General features: G+C 36.9%; 2 protein-coding genes across 3 annotated transcripts; both read left to right on the plus strand.

Moving 5' to 3' along the window:
* The first annotated feature begins 1,353 nt into the window (after window positions 1–1,353).
* Window positions 1,354–3,651, plus strand: LOC118059689 (AT-hook motif nuclear-localized protein 15). The gene is made up of 2 exons (XM_035072621.2): window positions 1,354–1,682; window positions 1,765–3,651. The coding sequence occupies exon 2, from the start codon at window positions 2,321–2,323 to the stop codon at window positions 3,329–3,331; it is 1,011 nt and encodes a 336-aa protein (XP_034928512.1). The 5' UTR covers window positions 1,354–1,682; window positions 1,765–2,320; the 3' UTR covers window positions 3,332–3,651.
* A 6,316-nt stretch (window positions 3,652–9,967) lies between these two features.
* Window positions 9,968–15,103, plus strand: LOC118059690 (probable phosphoribosylformylglycinamidine synthase, chloroplastic/mitochondrial). Of its 2 annotated transcripts, none has more exons than XM_035072622.2 (4): window positions 9,968–10,112; window positions 10,238–10,297; window positions 10,491–14,692; window positions 14,768–15,103. In XM_035072622.2, the coding sequence occupies exons 2-3, from the start codon at window positions 10,253–10,255 to the stop codon at window positions 14,685–14,687; spliced, it is 4,242 nt and encodes a 1,413-aa protein (XP_034928513.1). In that variant the 5' UTR covers window positions 9,968–10,112; window positions 10,238–10,252; the 3' UTR covers window positions 14,688–14,692; window positions 14,768–15,103. The 2 variants fall into 2 exon arrangements, with proteins under 2 accessions (XP_034928513.1, XP_034928514.1); XM_035072623.2 differs by having other exon boundaries at window positions 9,977–10,112; window positions 10,199–10,297.
* The last annotated feature ends 1,250 nt before the right edge of the window (window positions 15,104–16,353 follow it).

The following is a 16,353-nucleotide window of genomic DNA, read 5'->3' on the forward strand; positions in this document are numbered from 1 at the left end:
ACAAACAACAACAACATGAGAGAGAATAATAACAACAATAATAACAATGATGATAATAAAAATATTAATAATAGTTCTTATAATGATAGTGATAATGACAATAATAATTACAATAAGGATAATTGTGGTGATTGTTGTTAATAATAATAATAATAATAATAATAACAATGATGATGATATTATTTATTAATAATAGTTGTGATAGTGATTTTGATCCTTAATTTTTTTAATTGATATTTTTTTAAAATTCTTTTGCATGATTAGAATATATTTTTTTCTAACTTACATCATTTAATATATAATTTATTGAGAATTGAACTTCATGATTTTTCAATATTTGGTACTTTAAGTTTAATGACATGGATCACAAGTTTTAAAAAATTAACATATTTTTTTCTAAAAGGCTCTATAATTTTTTTTTTATTTTCAATCGAATTATTTCAACCGTATAATTTAGATCATGAGTCTGACGGAATAACCCATGGTGATTTAACCTTAATTAGTATTTTTATATGTTTGTCATGAACAATTTTTTTATATATATTTTTACTATTTTTCAGTAACTAAATATTATTTTCTGCTTTAAAAATAGTCCAGGATCTCAGTATATTCTATAAATGTAAAGGTTAAATTAAGTCGCTGTGGATGCAATAAATATCCATGCGTTTTTCAAAAAAAATTCATAAATCTACATTCTATTAACATACTCACATCTACCTTTTTTATTTTTACTGGAGAACATGATATCAAAATTTCCTCAAGAGGCCGGTTCATGTGACAAGGAAAATACTCGCTGAGTTCTCATGTTCGAATCTTTTCAAATATACATGTAAGAAAAACGTGTAATGCATTTTTTTGCTTGCGAAGCCTGTGATTAGTCTATCTATATCTTACTTTTTTATGAAAAACATTATCCAAACCAATAAAAACATCCATAAAAATAACATATCACATAACTATAATTACATTTAAAAAAAACATGTCCAATGTAACCATAGCTGTCAAATGCGTAAGAAAAAAGACATGGTTTAAAGAGTTGTTTGAAAATATAGTAATAATTGTAATTTAAAGTATTTTTTATTTAAAAATATATTTTTTAAAAAATAAAATTATTTTTGATATTAGTATATAAAAAAAATGAAAATATAAAAAGAATTTAATTTTTTCTAAAAATGATTTTGAGCGAGTATCCAGAAGGGGAAAAGGAAAAGCACATAATGGTACATTGGTAATTTACCAAGAAAATCCGTAATTATTGACTAGTGTCATGCTAGGTCATTGGTCCAGCTTTTATGGCAAGTAGTGGGTGAGCGTATAGCATAAAAAGCTATTGAGTGAGAAGCTTGAAACTTGCAGTTCACAAAACCAAAAAAAGAAAAAAAAACAGGGAGACAAGAAAAAACCAGGCTCTGCAAACCGCTATAGGATGTAGTGATACGCACTACACGAAACCTTATCGTACGCCTATGTGCTTTTTATCGTACACCCCACATCACAGAACAGGTAAAGTAGCAGGCAACTTCAACTACTAAAATTTGGAGGACCCCCTGTCACAGAAACTCTCTTGGCTCGCCCTACTAAGCTGACTCCCGTGTACTTTCAGCGTTGTAAAGTTGTTTTTTCCTTGACCAAACAACTTTGCACCTATATAGGAGTACTCACGTATTCATGTAAGAGGCTAGGTGAGTTTCTTTCATATTGGTGTTTCCTCTTCAAGGTCTTTTTAATGGGAAAGTTGAGAATTTTTTGCATGTTTGGCTTCAGATCTTAATGAGTTGCTGGGTTTAGAGAAGTGGGTTTTTGTTATCTATGTTGGCGGATCTGTTTTTTTATCAGTCTGGAGGCTAATCTTTAGGGTTTTTGATTCTCGCATGCAAAACGAAGGACACCCTTGTGTCTATTGGCGGATTCATGCAGCAAGGGCAGACAGACAGTAGTATATACCGGCTGGGCTAGTGAGTTTGGGCTGGGTTTGATTCTTTCTTTTGTTGAGAAGGTATAAAGGACAAGGTCTTGGACTTTATCTGTTTGGATTTGGGATTGTACATTTAGAGATTTCTCCCAATCTGCGTCTAGCTACCTGCAAGCAAGCACAGGACAAAGAGGGTATTAATAAGGCCAGGATACTCTCCCATCTTTCATTGTTGTGGTGTTGTTGTCAGTTACTGTTTCAGCAAGATACTGAATAGCGCGAGACAAGAACACACGCAAAAAAAAAAAAAAAAGTTGCAGCACAAATAAGCTGTCTTTAGCTTATTGTCTCTTGGATTTCTTTTTTGTTCAAAAGTTTAGGCTTTTTTGGTTCTATCAAGAATCAAACATGGCAAATCGCTGGTGGGCTGGAAATGTTGCCATGAGCGGTGTAGATCCAGTATCTTCATCTTCATCTCTTCACTTGAGAAATCTGGAAGAAGACAGCACTCCTCCCGGTTTGAACCGGTTGGGTCCAAGAAGAGAGCAGGATTTCACTGACACCAACACCAGTAGCCCTAAAACAACCACCACCGCCACACCTCCCAGTACTCAAAACCAAGAGGAACATGAAGATAGCAGAGACAACACCAACAACCAAGAATCTGGCGACCACACTGCTCTCGAAACCATTGAACCAGGCAGTGGTAGCACATCTCGCAGGCCTAGAGGCCGACCTGCTGGTTCAAAGAACAAACCAAAACCTCCCATTGTCATCACCAAAGAAAGCCCTAATTCTCTCCACAGCCATGTCTTGGAAATCAGCTCCGGCAGTGACATCGTTGAGAGCATTGCCACTTTCTCTCATCGCCGCCATCGAGGTGTTTCTATCCTTAGCGGAAGTGGTATTGTGAACAATGTTACTCTCAGGCAGCCTGCAGCACCCGGTGGGGTTATCACTCTTCATGGAAGATTCGAGATTTTGTCATTGTCCGGTTCGTTTCTCCCTGCCCCATCGCCTCCAGGAGCAACGGGGCTGACTGTTTATTTGGCAGGTGGACAAGGACAGGTGGTGGGAGGTACTGTGATGGGGGAGCTGATAGCAGCAGGGCCGGTGATGGTGATTGCAGCAACGTTCAGTAATGCGACTTATGAAAGGTTGCCACTCGAGGAGCAAGAGCAAGAAGGGATGCAATTGCAACAGCAAGTGAATTCACCAGGGACTAATAATGGCAATGCTGCTGCAGGTGGTGGTGCCAGTAGCGGTGGCGGTAATAATTCAGTGACTCAATCTTCTCAGGGTTTAGGTGAGCATGTTTCAATCCCTGGGTACAATTTGCCTCCTAATTTGTTACCCAATGGACAAGTGCCACATGATATGTTTTGGTGTCCCCCTCCCCGCCCTCCCCCCTCTTACTAAGAATGTGCTTGAGAGAAAGAGAAGAGTTGTTAGTTTGGATTAGCTTACTCATGTGCAAAAATACTTTAGACAGTTTCATGTAAGCACAGCGAAGAAGGTAGGACATTTTGGATTAGTTTTTGTGTAAACTAGCTGGCTCTAATCGTCAGGTTTTGCGATGTTGTTGAAACGCGTTGATGTAATGATCTGTTTGCTTTTCTCTAATCATCCTTTTGTGGAAGAATATTGTATTTTTTGATGATGTAGGAAGAGAAGAAATATACCAGTCAGGAACTGGGATTGGTGCTAATTAATGGAAATTTGTGGATGAGATCTTGGAACCTTTTTTGTTTTCTTAGGTAAGCATGCCAAGCATATTCTTGTATGTTATCTTATGCCTCGTTTGGTTTTATTCTCATCGGAATGATTATAATTTTGTGAAACGTTGTTTGAGAAATGTGAGATTTGGGAAAATTTTGGAAGTAGTCAGCTTCCATCAATGTGATGGTTGATTTTTTTTCCTTTGACTATGAAATGTGGGGTTTGATTCATCTGCACCTGCATTAGAATCGGTCGTTTCATATTCCAAGTTGGTCGAACTTTTGAAAGGCGTGGAATTTTACATCATTAGTGCACGTTGGGACAGTTGATCCCAAGTTGAGCTGATCATTTGAATGACTCTATTAGACACCAGGTGGCATTCCTGGCCAAATGTGGCAAATGGTTTCCAATCTCATCTAGCATGTAGCAACTTCCAGTATACTATTACTGGTAAGTAAATGTCTAGGTTTCAATAACCATATGTACCCAATTCTGTGTGTGTGTATATGGTACTGTCCAAGTTCAGATAGTCCAGACATGTAGTACTAGTTTGTAACTCTTGTGCATGCATGGTGAAACATGTTTTTGCCAATCAACAAGAAACTTGGGTAAGTTTGCGACTAGCTTACCATTGTCTGGGTATGTTCGATCTATAGCAATCTTTGCTTCATTGCTTGGCAGTTTAGTAAGTTATAATTAGAAAAGGAATTTCAGTGAGGATTGCCATAGAGCGAATCTATTTCAGTATGTCTCTTCTTTTGTTTTAGTAACTTGATTCAGTTTGAGTTCTTCCTCGTCTTTTCTTGTCTTGTACAATCATGCAATCAATTTATATAACGCCCTCAAGTTGTGGATGAGCTTTACAACTAGAAAAATAATTAAATGCACGAGCTTTCTAACATATATTATTGTAAGTTGAAGATTGAAGAAGCCAATAGCATTCCGATGATTATAGCTAGCTATAACTAGAGCTCTGTGTGATCTTGTGGGCATGATTTTCTTTTAAATTTGTTAATTCTGTTAATTATTGAGCACCAATAAGATAATAGTTTGTTTGCAATGAAATATTAGAACCGAGACCGCGCGTGTCGTTATCTTACTTGTGTATGATAAGATGTTGGTTATTGCTGGTTGGGTAAGCTGCCGTGAGGATTGTGAAAGATTTTTGTCCATTTTACACCATTTTAGTCAAAGGTGGTTGATGTAATCTTGAGGACAAGTTTTCAATGTGGTTAGATAGAAGTTGAAGAATTATGAACAGGTATGGGCAAGCTATTTGTGTGCATGTGACATTAACGCAAGTAGGGAAGACCTTAACTTTCTTTGGATGGGGGTGAAAGCATGGTCGCCTATGCAGGTGGCTCATGCTTCAAGGGAAGAATGCCATCTTTCCAAGAATTTCAATCGTAGAATACCAGAAAGAAAGATTGCTTTTCTGATTCAATTAGAAATGCAAAATTGCGGATCTCGGTGACCAACTGTGAAGGTTTCTTGTGTTTGACAATTCCAGCGGGCAGACGTAGATTTATTGCAAGTGCAAGTGGCGAGTGTCAAAGAAGAATACCATGTAACTGCACGACGACTGGTGATTGATTTTGTTTGGAGAAAACGAGCCATTTTCCATGACCACTTAATTTGCCCAAGTCAGTTGTTAACAGCTGGATTAAGTGATGTGATTGAGTGCTAATCCAGGAAAAATTGAAATGCCTCATGAATTTTCTTTACCTCATTGTGCAGCTGCTGTTTGATTTGTGTGCGAGTGTGGGCGTGTTTTGCCATATCTTGGTCTCATATGAACTACAGTTGAACTGCTTGAATCTGACTCTGTTGCCTTCGCTGCTGATCCAGGAAAAAAAAACCAGAACGCGATTCTCATCCCCGAAACTCGTTTGATTTGGACTCGAACTCGAACATGGGTTTCCTCCATCATTTCAAGTGCATATGATTTTGAATGCATACACATGTAAGCTCAAATCTTCATGTGTTTCAAATTGAGTTAGGATATTATTACAAGTTACAGACTATTTGTCATGTCGGTTTGTTTGCTTGACTTCTTCGTATGTTCGGGCACCAATAGGTGAACCGTAATAAGCATTAATTGAATGTTGATGTCTGGAACTAGAGACTCTGCACAATACTTAGCACTGTGTCTTGGCTACAACCTGCCGCCTTGACATTTCACTAATGCTATGGTTCCCGTTCGTCAACTTTTGATGGCCTCGTTGAATGTTTCGTGGCATGTTTGAAATCACTGGATTAAATTTGATTTCAAGTGATAATTTAATTCATGTGTTTTTAAATTTAATTTAACGTATTAAATCAATGTATGTGTTTAGAATTCTTTTTAAAAGTATTGATTTAAATTCCAGATCTTGAAAAATAGACTAGCAAATCAGAGGATAGTAATTTCAAATCAAAAAGTTTTTTTAAAAGTACCCTCTTTATTTTTTCTTACAAAAACCCTTATCTTTAATGCCTCGTCTTCTTCCTCGGCAAGAGCATTGGATAGAGAAACGAACATTGATGAAATTTTTATTCAGGCAGATAATCCTTGAATACATATGTTTGGGGTCTTGCCTGCAGGGATTTTCTATATTATTGGCAATGGTTTTAAGAGCTCTTGGACCCAACAATGGATCTCCAGATATGACATTGACGATGAACTGACCCTTCGGTCAGACCTCCACTGATCATCGATCCCCATTTCCAAGCATCTCTGTACGTTGATGGTGAACCACGATTTTCAACAAAGAAAGATGCGTGGGGTGTAAGGATTCATTTTCAATTAACGATAGCTTTATTATACATCTGCACTCACAATTTTGCTGATAGCTTGTGATGTAGCAGGCTTATTAAACATTTTTCACTTTTTTTTTATTCTTGGATTTGAGAAACTTCACTTTCCGAAAAACATATTTTTACAGGTCAGATTAGCGAGTAAAACCCTGATTTCACTTCGTTCCTCATCCTTCTCACATCAACAAGTGAAGAAAAAACCACCATATTTGCAGACCATGTTGCAATATGCAATTTGATACGAAGAGGCACAGGGCAGGGGTCGTTATTAAGACAAATATTTTGATCTGATGAAAAAGCTTGGGATCAAGAGGGAATTGCGAGAAGCTGCAGTCATTTCTATTTGTGTGCTCTAAACACGCAAGCATGGAGACAGACACTTCAGGACTGCAGCAATCAATATGAGCACTTGGTTGCACCAGAAACAAAATTAATTTCGGCATCCAAACAGATTCAATTCCAATAGGAAGGAAATCCAACTCAAAATAGTTGAAATTGTATCTCAATCCAACTCGTAAATGCATCATGATTTATTGTAAAATAATTATGGATTCTATTCGCACTAAAAAAATATATTTTTTTATAACTAAAAAAAATCATTTATTATTCAAGACAAGACAGTCAAATTTAATTAAATGGTTTGATATTTTATTCCGAGTGTAAGAATTATTATATATTATTAATTAAATTCAAATCATATGTGTAATTAAATTAAGTGAATTTGATTTTAAACAGATTATTAGCAACTCCGATTGCAAGATGTTGCAGTAAAATCAATTATCGTGTTCAATTGTGAACCAGAATCCATTCTGTTTGAGGACCGAGCTAGAAAAATTTCTCTAGAAAATGTAGATTTTATAACTTCGTACTATTTGATTAACCTAGACCTTTGACGTTTTTTGCTTTCTAAGTTAGGAGTGTTTGGCTTGGAGGTGTATTTAACTTGTTTTGATAGGATTAATATAAAAATATATATATTTGTTTTTATAAGGTATGATTCATATTTTAAAATATTGTATTCTTATAAAAAAAAAACCATTACAATACCACACCTCCAAACAAAATACACACTTAACGGTTAAAGGAAGGGCTGAGAATCAAGTCCGATCCCTTTACTTTCAACATTTTTCAAATTGAACCTTTTCCTTGTGATTTACATGTAATTCATAATTAAATTAATTTTAGAGTACGTATAAAAGTGTTGTAATAATTATTTTTCATAATTTTTTTTGCTTTAAAATATATTAAAATAACATATATTTTTTAAAAAATTATTTTTAATACCAGTATATCAAAATAATATAAAAATATAGTAAAAATTAAATAAAAAAACAAACTAAATATTTTTAAAATATAAAAATAAACCGGATCTTAATCATTATAGCATAGGCGTCGGAGGGTTACTGATTGCTAAGCTTCTGGTCAAGGTCATGTTAACATTGATCAGTGTTTTTTGGTCGACAGAGATTGTGATGCGGCCGATTGGGATGATTTTTCTATATATTCAACATCTAACCTGGTGCGTCTATAATATCATGCGGCAAGACTTGACTTGGCCATTTTTTTATATTAAAAAACAATTCTCTCTTCTGTTTTTTTTTTTTAATTAAAAAAATTGTAGCACCTCACAAGATATTACATCCTAAAAAAGCATGGAAATAATCTCATTCTCAGTAATATTATTTTTTATAGTTTGTATTGAAAATAAATGTGATTTAAAAATATAAAATTATATAATTAGTTTTTTTATATATAAAAACTATAGTAATTATTTATTAGGGCAATAAAAATAAAAATAGTTAAAATACTAGGTCAAAAAAAATCTTTCACTCGGCTCCACGTCGATCTAATTGAAAGAGTTTGAGTAAAAACCTGATGTTGGATATGGTGACATTATCATTCCTAATGGTTGGTAACCAATACCTTTTCTAAGCAAACTTATTTGCACCAAACCATATACTTAAGTGAGAAGCTAAAATTCATAGTTTATGGAAGTGGAAATAACAATAATATTTTATTAAATTTTTTATAAATATCATTGCACCGAATAATATTACTCTAGGAAATAAAATTCACCCTTTCAACACAAATAACCCACACATAGCCGTTGTGTTAACATGGAAATTGAAGGAAAACTAATGTGTTTGGTACAATAGTGTATATGATTTGAGGTTAAAGATTGATTGATTGAGAATATGTTTGTTTTTAGGGTAATTAAATATTTTTAAATATTTTTTAAATATTTTTTTTATTTTATTTTTTTGGATTGTTTTAATGTTAAAAATAAATTTTATACAATAAATAAATTGTTATTTTCAATATATTTAAAATATTACCCCAGTTAAAAAAATGAACTCTTTTCTTTTAACTCATAAAAATTGGATTCTTTAGTTTTAAGTTTTAATAAAAATTGGAATTTTTTTTTGTTATTATTTGGGTATCTTTATATTTTTTTTTTAAATGATAAGACTAGTCTTATTTGAAGTTTGTAACTACTCCTTTTAATAAATATATTTTATAAAAATTGAATTTATATATTTATTTTTATAAAAATATAATAATATTTTAATTGGAAGGAAATTTTTTAGAGTAACAAAAATCGGATTTGTGCATGAGAAAACAGGCTCTCTACATCCTCGCGAACGATGCCTGCCGTTGAAAAAGGGAGTGATACGTGGCGTAGAAGGAGCGTGCCATTCACCGGACAAAAGGAAAACCCCTGTTGTCCGACCTTGCAGTATTTGTCTCTCCACCATGATATCAACCAGTACGTGAATCCTAAACTCTACCAAGGTATGTTATGTTATTTAGGCCGTAATTAATTGTTTAAAAGTTTTCGTATCATATTATAAAAATATATGGGATTTACAACAGCATTTAATAAAACCTTACAATTAATCGAATCAATTATAAATTAGGATTCAATTAAAAATCACAAACAAGATATTTAAATAAGTTTTTATATATAAAAAAATGAACAATTGAAACAGTTATTAGAATTTCAAATCAAAATAAGAAAATGGCTTCTCATATTCTTCTTCTTTCTTGTTTTTATTTTTAATTAACATAGATATTCGAACCAGTTTATGTATATCTCGGACTAATCCCATGAACCTTAAAATTAACGACTATATAAACTTTTAATGATTATTATATTAACAATCATAGAATTTAAACCTAAAATCACATAAAGAGTAAATTTCTTGTTCCTCATATTATTATAATTTAGCTATTGCGTTCATTATATTTTTTATATTTAATTACATTTAATTTATTTTAAAAATATTTCCTAATAAATACACAACTACGTGCCTCTAAACAAATAATTCTTTTTTACAGCGATAGTTAAAAAGAAAAAAGTTCAAAGGTTGAAAGGAAAAGGAATTTCCATGGCAAGAAAGCCTGACGACATTAAAAAAAAAAAAAAAAAAAACTGACTCAGGTGAGTTAGATTAACAAGGGGGAGGGTAAGATTGTCATTAGAGCGAAAATCAATAGACTACGGACTCTTATGCATATCAATATCCATTATTATGCAAGGGGCGGAACGGTGAACGAATATTAATAGCACCAATTTCGTCAAATAAAAATAGACACTCTCTCGTTCAGCTCTCTTACTTTACTCTAAGCGTAGGGTTTTACGCGCACACAAAACCCTAACCACACCAGCGTATCGTAGCTCCAGGTAAACCTCTCTTTTTTTCATGCCATGTTGTCTCTCATGTTTTGACAATCATTTATTTCATAAATTGCCTCTATTTATTTATGTAGTTGTTTTTGTTTTTGTTTCTGTTATGATTATTGAATTAGTATAAGTGCAATAGAATGGCGGGTGCTCGAGAAATTACAGCAGCAACAGAATTCTTGCGTGTGAGTTCTTTTTCTATATGATCGCTTTTTTTTTTTTTTGTTATGAAGAATAAAATTTTCATTTTTATCTTTCTCATTCCTGTTCTTATAGGATTCAGTTTCTTGTTAATTCTGCTAGAAACCCTCTTCTTCTTCTTTCTTGTGCTATGTGATTGGTTTTGTGATTCGTGCTCTTTCTGTAATTCTATTACAGGGCACTCATAGGCAGTCTCTGTTTGTACACGGAGACTTGCCTATTAATCGACGAAACCAGTTGCTGTGGGGGACGCTTCGTAATCATAAGATTGCATTTGGTGTATCTAATAAAAGGGGTGTTTCGTTGAAATGTCGTGCTCAATCGAAGCCTAGAGCTTTCGTTTCCGGGGCTGGGACGAGTTCTGTTGATGAGCAATCAAGTTTTATTGAAAAGCCTGTGCAAGAACTAATTCATTTCTTTCGCATTCCATTGATTCAAGAGAGTGCAACTCTTGAATTACTTAAGTCTGCTCAAACGAAAGTTTCGAACAAGATTGTTGGTTTACAAACTGAGCAGTGTTTTAATATCGGTATTCAGTCCGGGGTCTCAAGCCAGAAGCTTGGGTGTCTTAGGTGGCTTCTCCAAGAAACTTATGAGCCAGAGAATTTGGGGACTGAAAGCTTTCTCGAGAAGAAGACGAAGGAAGGAGTGAATGCTGTGATAGTTGAGGTTGGGCCTAGATTGTCTTTTACCACAGCTTGGTCTGCAAATGCTGTATCAATTTGCCGTGCTTGTGGGTTGACGGAGGTGACTAGACTGGAACGGTCGAGAAGGTACTTGTTGTACAGTAAAGGCGTGTTGCCAGATTATCAAATCAATGAGTTTGCTGCAATGATTCATGATCGGATGACTGAGTGTGTTTATACTCAGAAGCTTATGTCTTTTGATGCCAGTGTAGTTCCAGAGGAAGTTCGACATGTTCCTGTTATGGAGAGGGGGAGAAAAGCGTTGGAGGAGATCAATCAGGAGATGGGGCTTGCTTTTGATGAGCAAGATTTACAATATTATACTAGGTTGTTCAGGGAGGACATCAAGCGGAATCCGACAACTGTGGAATTGTTTGACATTGCACAATCTAATAGTGAGCACAGCAGGCACTGGTTTTTCACTGGGAAGATTGTTATAGATGGACAGCCCATGGATAGAACTCTTATGCAGATCGTAAAGAACACTTTGCAGGTGAATCCAAATAATTCTGTCATTGGTTTCAAGGACAACTCGAGTGCAATCAAAGGCTTCCCTGTAAAGCAATTGCGGCCTGTTCAGCCTGGCTTGACATGCCCCTTAAATGTAACTGACCGTGACCTTGATATTTTATTTACAGCTGAAACTCATAATTTCCCATGTGCAGTGGCACCTTACCCCGGGGCAGAGACCGGTGCAGGGGGTCGAATCAGGGATACTCATGCAACAGGTAGGGGGTCATTTGTTGTTGCATCTACAGCTGGTTACTGTGTTGGGAATCTGAACATTGAGGGGTCTTATGCTCCATGGGAAGATAATTCTTTTGCATACCCACCAAACTTGGCATCACCTTTGCAGATTCTTATTGATGCTAGCAATGGCGCATCAGATTATGGAAACAAATTTGGGGAGCCCTTGATTCAGGGCTACACTAGAACTTTTGGGATGCGACTTCCTAGTGGGGAGAGGCGGGAATGGTTGAAGCCAATTATGTTCAGTGGAGGCATTGGGCAAATTGATCACACCCACATAACGAAAGGGGAACCTGATATTGGCATGCTGGTTGTAAAGATTGGAGGTCCTGCTTATCGAATTGGAATGGGAGGTGGGGCTGCATCAAGCATGGTGAGTGGCCAGAATGATGCAGATCTTGACTTTAATGCTGTACAGCGTGGAGATGCTGAGATGGCACAGAAACTGTATCGTGTTGTTCGTTCCTGCATCGAGATGGGTGAGGATAATCCAATCATCAGTATCCATGATCAGGGAGCTGGTGGCAACTGTAATGTTGTTAAGGAAATTATATATCCAAAGGGTGCTCAGATTGACATCAGGGCAATTGTTATTGGTGATCACACAATGTCTGTTTTGGAGATTTGGGGTGCAGAGTATCAGGAGCAAGATGCAATTTTGGTGAAGGCTGAAAGCCGTGACCTCTTACAATCAATCTGCAAAAGGGAAAGGGTGTCGATGGCTGTTATTGGAACAATTAGTGGTGAGGGACGTGTTGTTTTGGTTGATAGTTCAGCTATTGAGAAATGTCGTGCAAATGGACTCCCTCCCCCTCCTCCTGCTGTGGATCTTGAGCTTGAGAAAGTTCTTGGGGACATGCCTCAGAAAAGTTTTGAGTTTCATCGGGTGGTTCCAGCACGAGAGCCACTTGATATTGCTCCAGGGATCACTGTGATGGATGCTTTAAAGAGAGTATTAAGACTTCCATCTGTATGTTCGAAACGTTTCCTGACAACAAAAGTGGATAGGTGTGTCACAGGTCTTGTAGCACAACAGCAAACTGTTGGTCCTTTGCAAATTACACTTGCTGATGTTGCTGTCATTGCTCAGACTTACACTGACTTGACTGGAGGTGCCTGTGCCATTGGGGAACAACCTATCAAAGGTCTGGTTAATCCAAAGGCAATGGCCAGACTGGCTGTTGGAGAAGCTCTCACTAATCTGGTTTGGGCAAAGGTTACTTCTCTTTCTGATGTCAAGGCAAGTGGGAATTGGATGTACGCTGCCAAGCTGGATGGGGAAGGAGCTGACATGTATGATGCTGCCACAGCTCTTTCAGAAGCTATGATTGAACTTGGCATTGCTATTGATGGGGGCAAGGACAGTCTTTCCATGGCAGCCCATGCAGGTGGTGAGGTTGTCAAGGCCCCGGGAAATCTTGTCATCAGTGCATATGTCACTTGCCCTGACATAACAAAAACAGTAACCCCTGATCTGAAGCTAGGAGATGAGGGTGTACTGCTTCACATTGATTTGGCCAAGGGAAAGAGGCGGCTGGGTGGATCTGCACTTGCTCAGGCTTTTGGCCAAGTTGGTGATGACTGCCCAGACCTTGACGATGTTTCTTACCTGAAAAAAACTTTTGAGAGTGTCCAGGATCTTATTTCAGACGAAATAATCTCTTCTGGCCATGATATTAGTGATGGTGGGCTACTTGTCTGTGCCCTGGAGATGGCATTTGCTGGGAATTGTGGTATTCTTTTGGACTTGACTTCGAAAAGGGAGAGCCACTTTGAAACACTCTTTGCAGAAGAGCTTGGTCTTGTTCTTGAAGTTAGCAGAAAGAACTTGGATATTGTAATGCAAAAGCTCTACAGTGCTGGGGTTTCTGGCGAGATCATTGGACAAGTGACTGCGTCACCCTTGATAGAATTGAAAGTTGATGGGGTCACTTGTTTGAAGGAGGAAACCTCTTTCCTTAGAGACACTTGGGAGGAAACCAGTTTCCATCTTGAGAAGTTTCAAAGATTAGCTTCTTGTGTGGACTTAGAGAAGGAAGGTTTGAAGTCTAGGCATGAACCTGCCTGGAGAATGTCCTTCACTCCTTCCTTTACAGATGAGAAATATATGATTGCAACTTCGAAACCAAAAGTAGCTGTCATTCGAGAGGAAGGTAGCAATGGAGATAGAGAGATGTCTGCAGCTTTTTATGCTGCTGGTTTTGAACCCTGGGATATTACAATGTCAGACCTTCTGAATGGAGTTATCTCTCTACGTGATTTCCGTGGTATTGTGTTTGTGGGTGGCTTTAGCTATGCCGACGTGCTTGATTCTGCAAAAGGCTGGTCTGCTTCCATACGATTCAACCAGCCTCTTTTGAATCAATTTCAAGAGTTTTATAGGCGGCCAGATACTTTTAGTCTTGGTGTTTGCAATGGGTGTCAGCTCATGGCTCTATTGGGGTGGGTCCCAGGCCCCCAAGTTGGGGGTGTGTTTGGTGCTGGAGGGGACCCAGCACAACCAAGGTTTGTTCACAATGAATCTGGTCGGTTTGAATGCCGCTTTACAAGTGTGACAATAGAGGACTCGCCTGCTATCATGTTCAAAGGAATGGAGGGCAGCACATTGGGTGTATGGGCTGCTCATGGTGAGGGAAGAGCATATTTTCCTGATGATGGCGTTCTTGATCGAGTGATTCATTCAAACTTGGCGCCAGTAAGATATTGTGATGATGATGGGAATCCAACAGAAGTTTACCCTTTCAATGTCAATGGCTCTCCTTTAGGAGTTGCCGCAATTTGTTCTCCTGATGGGAGGCATCTTGCAATGATGCCTCATCCTGAGCGTTGCTTCTTGATGTGGCAATTCCCTTGGTACCCCACACAGTGGAATGTGGACAAGAAAGGCCCTAGCCCATGGTTAAAGATGTTCCAGAATGCCAGAGAATGGTGCTCTTGAGACAGGTTATTGTCTTTCAAAAATGTTCTTGTCATGGTTTTGCTTTAATTGCATACTGATACTCTATTTTTCTGTTTCAGACCTCTAGTGAGGAAGGGTTCATGGCTAATTAAGGCTCGTAGAACATTTTGAAGTCAGGTTTTGGATTTGCTTCTCTGATCAAATCTAAGTATCTCCAAGGTTTCGAACTTTTTCTTCAATTTTATCTGCCGACTTTGTTCAAATCTAAGTATCTCCGAGGTTTCAAACTTTTTCTTCAGTTTTATCTGCCAAAACTACACAGAAGTTTGAGTGGATGTGGGGTTCACAAGTTTTTTGAGTTTCATATTGTTCCCTTAACTATGTTCTGACTTCCATCCCTTTGTATTGTTGTCACAGTGCTAAATGAGAAATGCATGAAGAATTTTTACTGTTAATGGAATTTTTTTTTTGGCCATCCTTTGTGATGGATGAGTGGCATAAAGAACCGAGGTCATCTCCTTACAATGACCGTTCCATTCATTATGCTGATGTCCAGATGAAGAGGTTCCTATTTAGCCAGCATGGAATGAACTATTTCAGGCGTGCAATCCATGAATCATTTTTATTGAAAACCAAGTCGTTAATCTAAGTAACTGTCTTGCAGAGTAGACAGGATAATGTGGCATGTGAAATTGAATGAATTTTATGTTCAGTGAATCAGTCAATTCAGGATAACCTCCCTAGTTAATTACTGTCTTGAAGGATTATGTGGTTTTCCATGTCATGGACAAACATTATCTCTGTTGCAATGTGTATTTGTGGTAAATATTTTATGTTATCTTTACAAATGACATCTATGTTTCAGAAGACAACTGTATAGTAGAACACAGTAACAAGATGGTGGCTACTGTGAGTATTGTCAATCTTTGAACCAGTAAATTTGATGAGCCAACCAAGTTAGGTGTACTTTGTGTATTTGTTTATACTCTGCTGTTTGCTCCACACATTTAACGCCCCAGTTCAGGTTTTGTTTATTCACCCACATGCATAACCAAAAAAATAAAATAAATAAAGCTTTACCGAGTTATTAGCTGAAACCTAAAGGTCATTTAAAATTTTGAGCCACGGTTTCCCCAGAGAGAAGATATATATTTATAGCTGAATGCCTTGTCCTCATTTTTAAACTGGCTGTATTTTTGTCAAAACAGGAGTGCTTCCAGTAACTGCACATAGTGTTGTTAAATAACTTGCTGTTGTTGTATCCATATCAGTATCACTTTTTGGAGGCTTAGTTGTTGTTGAATCACAGCATCACTTTTGCATGTCGTTGCTGTGAAGATTCATATCCAGATGACCTTGTGCCAAAAGATTTTACTCAAGCTGTCTTGAGCCTGCTGAGAATTTGCTATGATAACATGGTATCATATAAAACTATGTAGCTCTGCATCTGCCTGCCTGTCTATCTTTATGTTGTCTTTCTGTATGTCGGTGCTATCGCATGCATATTATATGCTTAGGTGCTTCATCTGGTTCTGCACTAGTTTCATCATCCAACTTTTTACAGATGTAATTAATCTGATAGTAAAGGGTGCCGATGTGTGGGAACTCGTTTTGGAATACAAAGATGCGCTGCTGAATGATGAAAGTAGAATACACCTATGCTTTTTATCTTTAAAATCACAATTGTGATAAAATTACAAAATGG

The sequence above is a fragment of the Populus alba genome, chromosome 10 (assembly GCF_005239225.2).
Source record: "Populus alba chromosome 10, ASM523922v2, whole genome shotgun sequence".
NCBI lineage: Eukaryota > Viridiplantae > Streptophyta > Magnoliopsida > Malpighiales > Salicaceae > Populus > Populus alba.